Source organism: Kryptolebias marmoratus, linkage group LG14 (assembly GCF_001649575.2).
Source record: "Kryptolebias marmoratus isolate JLee-2015 linkage group LG14, ASM164957v2, whole genome shotgun sequence".
NCBI lineage: Eukaryota > Metazoa > Chordata > Actinopteri > Cyprinodontiformes > Rivulidae > Kryptolebias > Kryptolebias marmoratus.
In genome coordinates, this window is record NC_051443.1 from 25,922,558 (window position 1) to 25,938,830 (window position 16,273).

General features: G+C 43.6%; 1 protein-coding gene across 2 annotated transcripts in view; it reads right to left on the bottom strand.

Annotated features, from left to right (window-relative positions):
* dcc (DCC netrin 1 receptor) overlaps window positions 1-16,273 on the bottom strand; it is a 167,240-nt gene that overhangs the window by 11,851 nt on the left and 139,116 nt on the right. For both annotated transcript variants that reach the window (XM_037979443.1, XM_037979442.1), the window contains exons 27-28: window positions 15,196-15,498; window positions 4,071-4,219 (exon numbers count right to left, since the gene is read on the bottom strand). In XM_037979443.1, coding sequence (XP_037835371.1) covers window positions 4,071-4,219; window positions 15,196-15,498 — 452 coding nt within the window. The remainder of the gene's footprint in view (window positions 1-4,070; window positions 4,220-15,195; window positions 15,499-16,273) is intronic.

Genomic DNA, 16,273 nt, shown 5'->3' on the forward strand with positions numbered 1-16,273 from the left:
AAACCAGGTCCTGTTGGAGCTCTAAACCCGGTCCTGTTGGAGCTCTAAACCAGGTCCTGTTGGAGCTCTAAACCAGGTCCTGTTGGAGCTCTAAACCAGGTCCTGTTGGAGCTCTAAACCCGGTCCTGGTCCAACAAGACTTTGAGGCTTACTCTCTACTCTGCATTTCTGTCCACTTGCCTTGTTAATTGTCTCTAACTCAGCTCTGAGCTCAGATTAGCTGTGGTAGTAGCTGAGAGTTTCCTGAGAGGCAGGATTTCTTTGAGGAACTCTACTTTTATTACCTTTAGAGAATAAAAGTTTGAAATCTCTCTGCTTAGTGACAAAAAGCAGCATGAGCTCAGTAGAAATATGTCAAAACTGTCAAACAAGATTTTATTTCATGTTTTAACTGAAACACAAGCAGACAGGAAACAGTTTTCAGATTTCAGTTTGAGCTTTCAGCTTCATTTAATGTCAAACTGTGATTTTAACGGGAAGCAAAGCTGTTAAATCTTCAACTTTAACGTCTTTTTACCAAAAAGTGTTTTTTATTTTTTAAACCTGCAGTTTAAACCCAAAGAAGTCAAACCCCTCCTCCACCCGTTTATATTTATTCGGTCTCATATCTGTGCGTCTGAGTGATGGAGGAGCCAGGGGCATGATGGGAAAAGAGCTGATCGATGACGGCGAGCAGCGGACAGACCTGCTGACCTTTAACACCTTCCTCCATCTTTTTTTTTTTCTGTATCAGCGCTGCAGCTTCTCTGTCCTCCCCTCCTCCTCCCCCCTTCATCTCCTCCTCCTCCAGCTAAACCCAAAGCATCACTTCACCCCTGTTGTCGTGGCAACCGCCTTCTCCCATCCTCCTCTTCCAGCTGCTACAGTGACACCTCGTGGTCCTCCGGTTCTTTTCTCATCCATAACCAGTTCCTTCGCCCTCTCCTCCTCTCCTCCTCCTCCTCCTCCGGTTGCCGTGGCGACACCTCCTCCTGTCCTATTGTCATTGAATCACGTATGAATATTTAACAAGCCCAGACGTCCGGCATCCCTCCACATCATCATCTTCTGTCGTTTATCTGTCCACTTGTCCTCCTCCATCCTCCTCTCCTCTCAATCAGCCAGCCTCCTCTATGACTCCTTGATCCTCTAACTCTTCCTCATCATCCCCCTCTTCCTCCCTTAGATTTTCTTCAGGCTAATATAATCTTTTTATCCTCCTGTTTGTTCCCGTTTTCTTTTCATTGTACTTTACACTTTTCTCTCCCTCTAATCTCACCCATTTCTCCCGACTCTCCTCGCTCGGCTGTAAATCCTCCTCATCGCTGCTACATTCATCCATTCCTCCCCCCTCTGTTATTGTCGTCCGCTCCACCTGTTATTCCAGCTCTTGGTTCAACTCTTACACATTATTTCCGCTCCTTGAATGTCAGGTTTTTATCGTCTGTAGCTTAAAAAAAAAACGTTTTAATCAGAAACAAGACAGCTGAGGATGTAACAGCAGCATCTGCGTTCCTCCTTTATTAACAGATTGATTTGATGTTTTAACCTAAAGATAAAAACAGATTTATTCTGGTTTCTAAATGTAATTTGTTGTGTTTTATAGCAGATGATGAGTTGGCATTAAACAAATCCAACATCTGGTTTGTGTAACCACCATAAAGTGGATTGTTTTACTTTTTCAAACAGTTGGAGCTGTAGTTTGAATTTGTCTTCTTCTCCGGCTTCTGTTCTGGAAAAAAGGACTTTTAGGACTTTTAAATGATCCGCCACAACAAGAGGAAAGTGATTTCCATGAAGCAATTTTTGTCTTGAAATGTTGTATTTGGTATAAATCTTCTATGAACACTTCAAATAATCCAAATTTATATATAAACTTCAGTATCTAACAGAAGATTTGGGTGAATCAGAAATGTCCTCCGCGCTTCTTTCTTCCATTTATAAATTGCATTAATTCTTTATTTATCATCATAGTTCAGTTTTGCATTGACTTCCTGTATTGAACATGTGATATCTTTAAAATAAAAGCTTTTAAGTCACTGAGAGTCATTCCAAACAGACTCCAGATCACAAAAGTTATTATCTATCCCTTTCTTAATTTAACTACTTTTCAAGGTCTAATTTGTTTGTTTTTTTAGGAATTAACTTTTCTGTTCCTCTAACCTTTTAAAAACCTTCTCCAGACGCAGACATCATCACATCATGAATCCCGAACATCAAAGCTCTCCTGTCATTGAACCTGGTTCTATTTAAAGTCCCACAAATTGTCTTTGTTCTCCATTTTGTTTCTGCTCCGAACACTTGAACTTAAAGACCTGAAAGTTGCCTTTCTTGTTCATATTTCCCTCAGCTGACAGCTGTCGGTTCGGTTCAGCTGTGTGCAGATTTCAGCTGTTTCTGACTGAAGATCTGACAGAAGACAAATGAGTGACTGCTGCTCTCAGGTGTCAACCACTGAAGCTCTGAGAGACAAACTCTGAAGGAACTTTAATCCCTGTTGTTGTTGTTAAATCCTCATCAGTGACGGTTGATTTATTTGACTTCTAATTACCGAAGACACGCGGCCTGCATCGTCCTGAACGAGCCGACACTCGTTTAATTCGGGAAAGTGAAGCCGGCGGTTGGATGTTCGTCGTTCCTGGTGGCTGGTTCGGTTCGAGTCCCGCTAAATTTCAGACGTTTCGTATCAGAACGTTACGAAACTGTCACCACTTTGCACCCAAGTTTTTATTCTGTGCACAGAATAGTCAACATAAACCCTAACATACGTATCTTTGTAACCAATATTTTTACAAACAGGAAGTGCTTTCATGTTCCCTCCCTCATTCATGCAGGACAGATGGACAGATGGAGCCACGATGACGTGAAACTCATTTCCATTTAACACATTTTGTTTATTTTTGCTGACAGCAAACAGAGGAACTTCTCCAGCTCCTGTAATCAGAACCTGCAGTCTTGGTGCTCAGAGATTCAGGAGTCCTGAAGCAGATGCTGCTTGTATGAAACGCAGAGAAAGCACAACCCAGCTAGTTTCTGTTTTTAGAACAATATGTTGATTTGTCGTGTTACTTTAGATCAAGGAGCCAAAATTAAAAATTTGGTCCCAGCCAAGGGCCAATCACAATCAATATTTATTAAAAATTACATAAATTAATTGGTTTTAGATGCATTATGTCAACTCATTCATATAGAAATATCACTGACCTTTTCCCAGTTACAGATTATACAGAATTTAGAGCAAACAGACTTTAATGAACACATAAATAGATCAAACTTCAAAAAGCTCATCATTAGCAGCCATTTCTTACGCCTCATTCAGCTTTTAAATGAAGTTTTTAACATTAAAACAGACAAAAACCTGATCATACAGAAATTAAAACTATATATTGTTGGCTTCTAAGTCACTGTCAGAGAAAACTTCACTAATTAGGCTCATTTTTTAAAGCAAAATAAGAATCAGAGACTCGATCTGAACCAGATTAGAGGGCCGGATGAAATGTTACAGAAGGCCGGATCTGGCCCGCGGGCCTTGACTTTGACACGTGTGCTTTAGGGCAATGATTCCCAAAGTTGGGGGTCCCCCAACACCAAGCAGGGGTCCTTAGCTAATCTCCAGACTTCAAGTTACAATTAAAAACCCAGTTTTTAATGGAATGTGATTTGCTGCAGGTACGAACAGCTTCTCAGTGTTTGGGAGAAATAATCCAAGCATCAACCTGCAGGAAGTGAGTCAACATTATTCTGCAGGGAGGGAGCTTCGGATCAACACCCAGGATTTCTGTACCATCAGCTCAGAATGCTGAATATCAGCCCAGCACATCAGCAGCCTGTCTGACTTATTTCCATTAAAAGTCAAGAAATACGGTCACTGAAACTGCTGCTGCTAACCGATGGGTTCAAACCAACAAAAAGAGCGTTTTATTTTCTGGATTAAAGTCAGCAAAGGTCACTGTGGACGTGAAACAAACTCCAGCTGGAGAGGATTATCTGCTCTCAGTTAACTTCTGAACTTCTCTTCCTTCTCAAAGTTTAAAGGAACCTTTCTTTGCTTAAAGAAGCACCTGTGGCATAAAACCTCCTGGCAGACTTACGTTAGTAGCTGAATCTTCGGCCGGCTTCGTTCCTCCCTCCTCCTGTAAGTCCGGCGCCGTCGGTACCGAGACGGGCAGCAACGGGGAGCGAGCCTTGCCCGCCTGACCCAGAGAGGCAGTCTTCACCTGGGGCTTCGGAAGGCTGGCAGCTGGAAGAGACGGGAGGAGATTAAAAACACTGAGCGGACGCTTCAAACCTCCGGTTAAAGTCCAAACATCTGGCTACCAAACACGCCTCCTTACGCTGAACGACAGCCGTGCTGCTTCGTTAAAAAACAGCCAGAACTGGGATGGTTGTTGCACAGTTGTGTTAAAGTCTTGAGGGGCAGAGTGGACAAGTGAAGTGAAATTTATTTATAATTTATTTATAAAGCACCTTTCTGCAACAAAGCGACTCAAAGTGCTTTACAACAGAAACAACGATCAGATACAGAATCAAATACAGATAAAAACATCCATCATGTATAACCTAAATGAAGTATAAGATCATCTAAATAAAATCATGAAACTAAACATGAGCTAAGACAGTCAAAATAGTAGCTAAGATAGTTTAAATGAAATCTAATGAGCTAAGATCAACTAAACTAAGCTAAATGTACAGGAACCCTAAATAAGCTAACATAAACTGAAACATGATAATGCTAAGCTAAAGGTACCAAGATGCTAACAAATGCCCCTTTTCCACTGGCTCTAATTCAGAAGTCCGGCTCTACTCCGCTCTACTCGGCTTGATAAAGAATGCATCCCGTCTCCACCGGCCAGTTTGGTCGTTAGCAGAGGAACGCCTCCTCGTGTTGTGGGGGGCGGGGCCGCGGCACGGGGGGGTGTGCTACCGAAAGTTAGCGCAAGTTGTATAAACAACGAAAGCGCTATGGACAACGTTGGCCCTGTGTTGTTGCTGTTTTTTAAACTTATGGGGATTCTCCTGAGACTTCAGGAAGAGAGGCGCAGTGGAAGAAATGCTCTGGATGCTGCGATTGTTGCGTGGAGTAGGACAGCTGTTATCAGCCGGAGATTTCAGGCTTTACAGGCCTTCAGCTGGGGGACAGACGGCAGAAACGCTGCAGGGTAAGCTAACGCTGTTGTTTATATTCCTACCTTCGCTCTTTATGCCTGCATCTGGCCACACCCACGACCAATGAGTGAGCAGGAGCTAAGCTAAGCCCAGCTGGCCCGACTCTGAAGCAGGGACCAAAGAAGCAGGACCGGCCTCAAAAAAATGCCAGTGGAAACGCACGCAAAGCGAACCGAGTAGAGTGGAGCCGGGACCGTTAGAGCCCGTGTAAAAGGGACATTACAGTACTAAGGCCCGCTAACAGCCAACATTAAAAATGATAAGATACTGTCATTTGATCCTCAGCCTCCTTTATCCTCAGCTGCTGTTTTGTCTCAGACTTGTTGGGTGCAAACCGGTGACCACTTTGCATCCAAGCAGTTAAGCATAATTATAACTTCCTGCCTGCGTTCGACCCTGCAGCCAATCACAGACCTCGGCTCCAGGCGAAGCTGCACAGGAGCAAGCTGGGCATCGTAAAAACTCCAAATAAAACCCATGACACGGTGATAAACCAGACATTTTCAGAGTTTCTGTTTGTATTGTTGTCTTCTTTGTCTAAAATGCGCATTTAAATCAGTCTGTTTTAATCAGGCTGCAGCTTCATCCTTCATCTCTGCTAATCAATATATACTTTTTCATTATTAGTTTTTGCTTTATTCTGTTTTCAGTTGATAATAAATAAATAAAAGTGTACAATAAATCATGCACGTTGAGGCGTGTCTGATGGTTCAGTCACAGACGCTCCACAGTCAGGTGGACCGGAGCCACGCTGAAAAACACAACCTGTCCTGCCTGAACAGAACCCGCTTTCTGTCTCATTCAGAAAACATTCAAAGACTAAAAGCCAGAATAAACCTGCTTTAAATCTGCTCATCTTTATGTTAAAAGTGCTCTCCGGTGGGTTTAAATCATCCGTGATGGGGAAGTAACCGACGGCCGACGGCTTCTTTCTGTATCCAAACCTTAACGGGATAAAATTGACCTGGAGCTGAGTGGAAAATGGCAGAAAAACCTGTGTTTTTCTGAGATTTTTAAAATTTTGCCACTATCCAGCCACTAATAGGTTGTAGAGAATATAAACAGAGAGGAAAAGATGCCAAATGAAAAGATTCAGGCTTTCTGGAGGCGGTAATAAAGCTGGGATGAATAAGTCACCTGGGACAGGAAGGAGAGCTTTTAGGTTTCACACTTTATGTGTAAAAATCCCTGAAAATAAAAAAAAGCTTAATCAAGAATGTAAAGACTTCAGAACAGAATCTATAATTTGAGCCAGCAGGATGGAATAATCAATGATTTTAAATAAAAATGAGTATAATCAACAGGAAAAGGACAATCAAGGATCTTTCAGGGAAGTTTAAAGTAAGACTTTAGAGGTCAGAGCGTAATCAGAGTTGTTGGACAGAGAGAATACTAAACATCATCGGAGGAGACGACGTCACGGCTGACGCAGACGTCGACTTTAGAGACAAACAAATAATGAGGGTTTTAGAGGCAGAGTGTAGGAGTGCAGCGGAGGATGAGGAGGAGGAAGGTGAGAATAATGACTGTTTTATTGCAACCAGAGCCACTTCACATGCAGATGTGAAAAATATCATATTTAGATAATTCTGTTTTGACACAGAAATGGTGAAACTAAATATACTCGGCTTAAATGATAACGAACGAGCGATTACACCTGATTCCTAACAGCTACGTTAAAATAACAACATGTTACATCGAGTCGTTATTTATTCAACAACAACTAAAAGGTTAAAGCTGGGAGGAAAGAACTGGATCCACCTCCGGACCTCAGAGGTTCTGGATCAGGTTCTGCTGCTCCGGAGCTCCAGGTGTGTGTTAACACAACGCCAGGGCGGAAAGACATCAGCAATGACCTCAGAGAATCAATCTGGGAAGGGTCAAAGGTCATCTAGAGTCCATCGTTCTACAGAGAGGAAGATTAGACATCTGCTGATCTTCACCCTGAAGGTCAGACCGTGCAGTGCTCAGTCTCTACAGCCTCAGTCAGCAGGTCAAAGGTCAAAGGTTAAAGCCTCTCCTCTCTAAAAACAACATGGCAGCTCGACTTGAAGGAACCAGAAGACTTCTGGAGCAGAACCAGACCAGAGGACAGATGTATACCCAGAATGCACTGCAGCTGTCAGCACGGTGGTGGAGGGCTGATGGTTTGGGCTGATTCTGGAGTCAGATGTGAGGCCATCTGTCCAGAACCAGAACCAGAACCTCAGAGAGCTGAGCAGAAATGCTGGAAAGAAGAGTGGGCCACAACTCCTCCACAACCATGAGAGAGACAAACAGGAACCAATGAGCTGAAGCAACGCTGGAAAGAAGAGTGGGCCACAACTCCTCCACAACCAGGAACCCACGGAGTGTTCTGCTGCTGGAACCAGGTTCTGCTGGGTCAGGAGCTGGAACCCATTTTAGGACCGTTTTTATTTTTAGTTTTTAGCCTCAACTTAAAAACATTTTAAAACTATTTTATTTTTACTGTAATTATTAATTAATTAATTAATTAATTAATTAATTAATTAGTAATTAATATTTAACCAACAGTTTTTTATGTGGCTCCATTATTGCCAACAACTTAAAGTCATTCATATTAAAATCAGACAAATAACTTAAATTATTTATGATTCCTTTTAATTCCCGGTTATCTGCCTGTTTTAAACTCTCTGCATGTCCGGAGCAAATATTGAATCGTCCCATTAAGCAGTGATAAATAATCGGGTCATTCTTTGGTGGGTAGTAAAAGTTTCTTATTGACGGCGCCGTCAGGAATACTTTGACCCAATAACACGCAGCTGCCATCGATCGCTGGAAATGACAGCTTTGCATGCGGCTGAGTGAACGTGACAACGAGTCGTTTGGATGTCCGCTGCACCACCCGAAGGCTTTTTTAGCATCCAGACCAAACAGCTGCTTCGTCTCCAACAACCCAGGAAACTTAAGGCCGACTTTTTTAAAGGCCAAAGAACAAAACAAAAGATTTTTTTTTTTCCCACATCTTGAATCCCCTGAGCAGCCTCTCCATGTCTGAAGACAACCTGGGGGCTTCTTCCACAGACTCTGCTAATCAATAAACATCCATCCTGCTGCTGAAGAAACAAAACACCTGGAATATCCCTCACCGGAGCCGGTTACTCCAGAGAACAACAAACAACTGATGCTTAAATCATACAGCAGAGAACACCATTTATCCCCTCCGAGTACGCGCCTCAAAGCTGGATCTCAACGGTCTCGTCCTGCCTGAGAGTAACGTCTACAGCGGGCGCCAACGCCGCAGCGAATAAACAAATCTGTGAAACTGGGGTTAAAACAAACGGAACAGAGGGTAAAATGAATATAACACAAGCTGAAAGCAACAGGAGGACAACGAAAAGCTGAAAGACGAAATCAGCAAAACAGATACTTATTTTACCAAAAGGGCTAATCTTAGCTAAACTGGTGTAAAGAGTTGTTGGTTAATGAACTCTAACCTTTTAACATGACTAAGTTTAGTTTTAATCCGAACTCTGAAGTGTGAACTCGTAGGTGACAGTTGGCCTCCCTGCAGGCCAGAACCGTTCCCGACTCGCATCAAGCCAACACGCTGCAGAAAATAACTGCAGGCATCCTCCTGCTAACAAGACCCTTATAGTTTCTGAAGGTAATGTGTGCCAAATCTGTAAAAGGCTCAGGAAAAGGACCTCCAGTCCTGTTATTTTTACTTCACAGTGAGGTTTTTGCAGCTCGGTTTCTCCTCTTCTCCCCGCTGAAGGACAACCGTTTGTGCTCATGTGACTTCTCGGCACACAGCTGTCGCACCGAATCCAGAACTGAGCTCAGCTTCGGGGAAAGTATTTCGTGGAAATAGAATAAAAAAAGCCAAAGTGATGTGCAGCAGCAGCACAGAGCTGAAGCAAAGGTTACACATCGACAGCAAAGAAAGCCATGAAAGGGAGAGTTTCACGGCGCAACCTGGAGGGTTTGTCAGAGATGAAATGGGTGGAGGTCTGGAGGTGGAGGTGTGAAATGCCCACCAGGGTTCACATCACAGGTGTCTGCCTCCGTTTCTGGGTCGGAGTCAAAGAGGAAAGAGTTATTACAGATTGCAGGTGAGGACGGAGGAGGCGGAGTTATTGATCCTGAGAACGGTTTGAAGTAAATACTGTTAAAGATGAAACGTGTCTTTGAGGAGACGTCGTGTCTCCGAGGGGGACTGAGACACGTTCTCAAAGGCTTCATGCAGTTTGCTTTCTCTTTGTCTTTCTGGTAACCTACTTTTCATTTTCTGTCTGCTCCACTTGTTTCTGCTCGTGACCAGTGATGCTTTTTTAAAAAACATCCCTGAACCACGATAACGACAGGAGGGTTCAGGATCTCAGACTGTTCAGTTTTCTCTAAGCTGCAAAATAGTTCTTGGTCAGATCATAATAATAACAACATTAGTGTACACAAGAACTGTAATGTGACTTTATTAATATTATTATTTTACATTGAATTCATCCTGAAAGCACCACCTCCAACCATCTACACCAGACATTTAAGGATTTCACCCATAGGGCAAAAAAATCAAACTTCTAAATCAGTCAGTTTTACAGACACTGAGCTGTAATCTGGTGTGGTAGTAGCTGAGAGTCCTTCCCAACACATACTCGGAGTGGGAATCGATTGGGAAAAGTCTTTGGTCAAAACTTGGCATAAAAGAGCGGGTGATATGCATTCATCAAAGATTGCTGGTTTCATTAGAAGCTCTGGAAAGATCCAGAGCTTCAGCCTTGAATGTCCAGGCCCCAAAAGCACCAGTAATAATAAAAGATTAATAAAACTGGTCCAAATCTGATCAGTTTAATGATCCTCAGGGTCTAAGGGGATAGGGTCTTTTGGCTCAGGGCTAGGGTTAGGGTCTCCTCAGGGTTTAAGGGGATAGGGTCTTTTGGCCCAGGGCTAGGGTTAGGGTCTCTTCAGGGTTTAAGGGGATAGGGTCTTTTGGCTCAGGGCTAGGGTTAGGGTCTCTTCAGGGTTTAAGGGGATAGGGTCTTTTGGCTCAGGGCTAGGGTTAGGGTCTCCTCAGGGTTTAAGGGGATAGGGTCTTTTGGCTCAGGGCTAGGGTTAGGGTCTCCTCAGGGTTTAAGGGATGGATGGTGACAGGATGGATTCAAAGCAGGTTGGTCATATGAAGAGACCTCAGGCAGATGTTTGTGTACGAAGTGACCAAAGCTGCAAAGGTAGGGTTTGGAAACTCAAGATTTTATTTCCTCTGAAAGCTTGATGCAAGCTGGAGAAAAAGAGTCAGACTGTTTATCGACGGTGGACAGAGGCACTTCCTGTCAGACATTTTTCCACCTCTGTGGTCCAGTTTGGACATGAAGCTGCTTCTGCTTCATTTAAACCGTGCAGGTCTGCAGTTTGTGAAAAGTTCCTGATGCATCTTGAAGGCAGGTCGGTGGGTAACAGCAGCATTTTGTTTTTGTTTTTCTAATTTCAACCTCTGCAGCAAAACTCACAATCACCGGGATTTTCAAATCATTGACACCAGTTAGCAAACAGCTGAGAATAAAATAAAAAAAACAAAAACAAAAGATACAATCAAACTTTTTTTCCTCTCCGTATCATTTGGTGGTCCTCCAAAACATGGCCATTTTAAACTACTCTGAAGCTTTTCATTGTGATAAGTCATTTCCTTTAGGACAAGAAATAAAGTGGAAAACATCCATCACAGCTGGCTCGGTCCGCCTCCAGCTGTGGTCGTAATGTCTTTTCTCAGCATCGGACATTGAGTCAGACAATCCCGCCGCAGCTTCCAGCGTTAAACTGCCCATTCAGGCCAATTTAGGTGAGTAACTGCACACCATCATGCTTGAGTTAAAGAGGAAAATAAAAATACAAACAGCTGTGCACGGTTTGAACGTTGTTTCGGGAATAAAAAGATCTTACTCCGACAATTTGTTCTCAGAGGTCTTAGGGGTCTATTTTTATTTTTGTTGGGTTTTCATTAAAAATAAACCCTGAGAAGAAAGGTGGCAATGTTGTCTTGTTGTTGTCATTTGTTTTGAAAGCAGAGTTTAACAAAGACCTAAATATTTTCTTCGGATCGGATTATTCTGTCGTTCCCAGACGGACGGATTCAGTTTCTCCAGCATCGGTGATAAAACATGGAAATATTAACTATTTTATTAAAACTACTTGTTCTTACTCCAACCCACGAATAAAAGTTTTTTTGCATCTTTCAAGGAAACAAAATTGTATTAATAAAAGATAAAAATGAATCAGCAACCTTGAAATTATAAAAATGGTTGACCCTTGATTAGTCGGTCCATCTTTCCATTGAGTTTTGGTAATATAATGTTCAATAAACTGATTAAAATTGTGAGTCAGTAACATTTTAAAGGCTGGATGAAAACAAAAATGAAAAATTTGAATGTTTTCAAAAAGCTTAGTGACTAGAAAATTATTTCAGCTTCTTGTTCAGAGTAAAAAATGTTCCAAACAGCTGAGACGACAAGTGAAGGATTAAAGTTGGAACTTTGAAGAGGTGGTACCAAAAGCTCGTCCGTTTCATGAAATACAACATAAAGAAGCATTTTTAATTTCTGTTGGAGTACAGGGTCCTGGAGTATCTTATAAGGGCCATCTGGTCCCTGTAGAACCAGAACCAGAGCTGTGGTTCCTCAGCAGAACGTTGAGCTCCATCAGGAGCAGGTTGGGCTCCACCACGGCTGTCCCTCATCTCCGATCCTGTTTCTGGTCTTCATGGACAGGATCTCAGCATGTGCTGAGGTGGGTCATACCGAGTCAGGATGAGAGTCTGAAGCCATGGTTGAATGCTCCCTCTGGTTTGGGGTGAGTCTCTGAGTCAAGCCGAGGAGTTCTAGTTTATGGAGTTTTGTTCATGATGGAACAGGAGATCCATCCGACCAATCAATGAGGGAGTTTCTCTGGTGTCATCAAGAAGGAGGAGCTGATTTATGGTCCGTTTATGATCCAACCCTCACCCACGGTCATGAGGTTTGGATCAGGACCAAAAGGAGGAGATCCTGAATACAAGAGGCTGGATGGCTGGGTTCAGTCTTAGAGGTAAGAAGAGGAGCTCTGAGTAGAGCCACTGCTCCTCTTCATCAAAGGACTCAGCTGAGGTGGTTCAGACGTCTGATCAGGATGCCTCACTGATGATGTTTATATTCCACTGAGGAGAGGGACGTCTGGGTCGATTGGATGGATGGATGGATGGATGGATGGATGGATGGATGGATGGATGGATGGATGGATGGATGGATGGATGGATGGATGGATGGATGGACGGACGGACGGACGGTTGGTTGGATGGATGGATGTTGGATGGACCTCCTCTCCAGTACAGGATCTAGTAGTAAAGTAAAGTCGTCTTGTTGAGCCTCTTCTCTGTTCCAACACTGAATCTGTTTAGTTTTCTGTTTCTTTCTTTCATTCATTGTTCTAAAAACTTGTAGTTAAAGCCTGAAAACGCCTCATTCTGCCCACAGAGACTCAAACAAACACATAAACAAGACTAACAATGAGCGTCCAGCCTCATTGCTCACAAATCTGCGTTTTTTTTTACCCAAACACTGGAGGGGCTGTGCTGCCTGGCTCTGAAGCACCATGTCAGGGTGAGAGGGTGAGGGGGTGAGGGGGTGAGAGAGTCTCTGGCAGTTGTCGCCTCAGGCTCGACATTTCTGAGTGAAAGGTTTCCAGGAGCTGAAAATCAATGTTAATCTGAGGCCACCTGGGCATGTAAACAGAGCCATAATGGAAAGGCATAGATCCACCTACAGACACACACACACACACACACACACACTGATACACGCGGTGTAGACAACAAACAGGTGGTTTATTTTCTCTTTGGGGCTCAAACTGTGAGCTGCAGAAACAAAAACATCAAAAATCTAAAGAAAGCAAGAAATGAATATCCAAGAAAAATGAGTTCATTTTCTTGTGTTTCATTTCTAAAACACCTGAAGGATTCAGGAGGCTTCAGAGCTCATGTGTCACCTGACAGGAACGGTTTGGTTGTTGCATAGAGCAGATCTGATCAGCCACCGCCTCTAAAAGCAGCAGTTTTAGTGATTTCACAACGCCAGGGCGGAAAGTCTACAGCAATGAGCTTAAAGAAGCAGCTGCTGCACATCAGTCTGGAAAATGGAAGCAAAACCCTAATTTAAGAGTAAAAAGAGTAAAAGGCTAACTAAAAGTTAAAACTTGCAAAACATTAATGAAAGCCAAAAGGAGCAGAAGACAAAATTAGATCAACTGTGCTGAACATTTCCATAAAAACATCAATTCAATTCTGAAGGATTTTAATTGATATCATAATTTTTCAATTTTTTTTGTTCTGAAAAGAGCAGATATCACAAAAACTAAATGATCGAGCTGAAGGTTTTAATACTTAACGGCTAAAATAGAAAGTATGCCGAAGGAGCTGGATTTAAAAGGAGGAAAGCAGATCACTACGGTTTGATTTTTTTACTGATGCAGTTCTGGTCACCGGACATGAAGACCTGAGCAAATGTCTCGTCATGTTGTTGTTTCTGTGAAAACCAACAAGTGAATATCTCTGCCAGATTACAGCTGATGTTTGTCGAGATATTTCACTCAGATCTCGGCAAACAGACAAGCGAGGAGTGTTTCGTCAGGTTTACCGTCTCTCTGCAGGAGAGGAGGTGAAAGGAGACGGTCGGACATGAGCCGAGACAGACAGGTAACAATAAACTAGAGAGAGAACAGAGGGAGGTCAGGACACATCAGATCCATCCCTCTGGCTAATGTCAAGGCCAGTTACAGTGTACAGACACACACACACACACACACACACACACGCGGTGTGCTGCAGCCTGAGGCAAATGCATTTAGCTTCCTCAAGTAAAATATTAAACAAGGAGCCGAGGGAGAGCGGACAACATCCAGCTGAAAACATCAGAGGAACGAGACAGAAACTCAGCTCGGGTTTCAGGAGCTGCAGAAACTGAAATGACACGAGGATTTAGTTTTTATCATCAAACACGTCAAACTTTAAATATTTATCTTCCTGTAATGAAACCGGGCTGCTGAGAACAGTTCAGTGAGTTGAACCAAATTAAAAATATTCTCAAATCAGAGCTGAGGAGTCACGGTCGCCTTGATTAAAAACAGCAGAAATGTCAGGTTTGGGTCGGACACGGAGAGGAGAAAAACTCGAGGAGCTTCGGAGAACGAAAACAAAAAGGCTGACGTGGCAGAAAAACTACAGAGAGATGACCTGACTGCAGCGAGGAGGAACAAAACATGAAGGGACAACACCTGGTGAGAGAACAGCTAGGGACAGGTGGGAGTGGGCGGAGTGTGGGAGAGTAGGCGGGGCAGGGGAGAGCGGGTGTTACTTCTGAATTTAAGAAAGGATTTAAAGGCTGACAGCTGGGAGATTTATTTGGACGCCTCTAATATGATTTTACTAAATTCAGACAATACAATCCGAGTTTCTCTCAGATTAGCACCTATAGTACTTATCCTTCCATGAATAAGGTCTTTAAGCCAGAATCAAGACACAAACTCACAAATAAATGTGTTTTCATATCACTGGTAGACATTCTGACGAAGCCTGGTCTCTATGGAACACCGCAGCGTTAAACCAACCATGATACTGATTGTTGTTTAAACTATGAAACACTTTAGCTTCATTTCCAGTTTTCCACTCCTCCACAACAAGGTGGACCGAGTCACAAGAGTTACTCTGAGTGCATCCGTGTCTTTGAGTCCGTGTTTTAAATCAAGTTTTCTCCTTTGATGGTGTTCAACAAAGTGTGAGAACAGATAACCCCAGCAGACTGGAGCGGATTCCATCATCAAAGATCTGCAGCAATCATCTCGAGCCAAGTTGCTATAAAAACCTCCCGGCCTGATCAAAGCTGATATAACCTGCAGACCTGCTGCTTCACCACCACGACTCAGACTTACGGACACCAGGAAGTCCGACCACGGCTGCAACACGGCCATCATTCCAGGCAAAACCAAAATCCCACATTCTGTTACCAATATAAACAAAGGCCTGAAGGACATTTCATGTGTTGTGTGAAAAGCTGAAGCTGGACTCACTGGACTGTGACAGCATGGAGGTGTAAACCTTGGGGTCGATGGTTCCCATCGGTGGCGGCAGCAGCGGGTTGGTGAAGCTTCGGAGCGGGTGGGTGGGCCGAACGCAGGCCGTTGGGATGCTCCGGCTGCTTCCTGCCTGGGCCTCCTCGGAGGTAGCTGCGGCGGCGGGGGCCCCCGGGACCGGGCCGACGGGCGGCACCAGCTCCCCGGCCGGGGCGGAGGAACCGGGCAGGAGAGGAGCCGTCTGCTGGGGAGGGGGCTGCTGCTGGAGGAGGGGGTTGGTGGAGGCGTCTGAGGACAGCGCTGAGGAAGAAGGGTGACAGGCAAGAAAACAAAACATCCAATTAGTCGGAATCACATTCGCCATCTTGAAGACTTGTAGATGTGCATCCAAGGATCATTTCCTGGTTTTATTAAACCCCATCCAGAGCTGCACGAGATATAAATACAGACACAGGCAACTACATGATCGCCCGCCTTTCCTGACACGTCTTCTTTCTAAGGAAAACGCTGCACTGAGAGAACAGATTCTCAGGGATTTAAGCTCCAATATTCAGAAACCAACAAATAAAATCTTATTTGCATTTACGGATTATTTTCATCTGAGGTACATTTATGAGAAATAAAAAGGAAAGTGACTCTAAAGAGGCTAAATGATGACAACATTTAGCAGAAAACCATAAATATCACAGCCGCTCAGAGAATCACTGTTGTTTTATAGTTTGTTTGTTTTTGTTTTGAAAAAAAAAAAAAAATCTGCAGTGTTGTGTAAAAAATAGAAACAAAAAGCCATTAAAATATCTTTACGATTCAATCTTTCTGTGCTCGGGGAGCAGACATAATGAAAGTGCAATAAATATAGAAGAGATGAGTGCCCTGATTTCATCTGCATCCACTCCACCTTCCATTAGCACGTCCAACCCGCCTCCTCCTCAACACCTCGCACGCCGCATCACAACAAACCTCCATTAAAGCAGCAGCGGCGAGCGCAGGTCGCAAATTATCCAAAGGCAGCCTGTCCTTGTTGACCTGAGCGACTCCTGCACAATCATAACAAGCGGGGAGGGGGGGGGGGGGG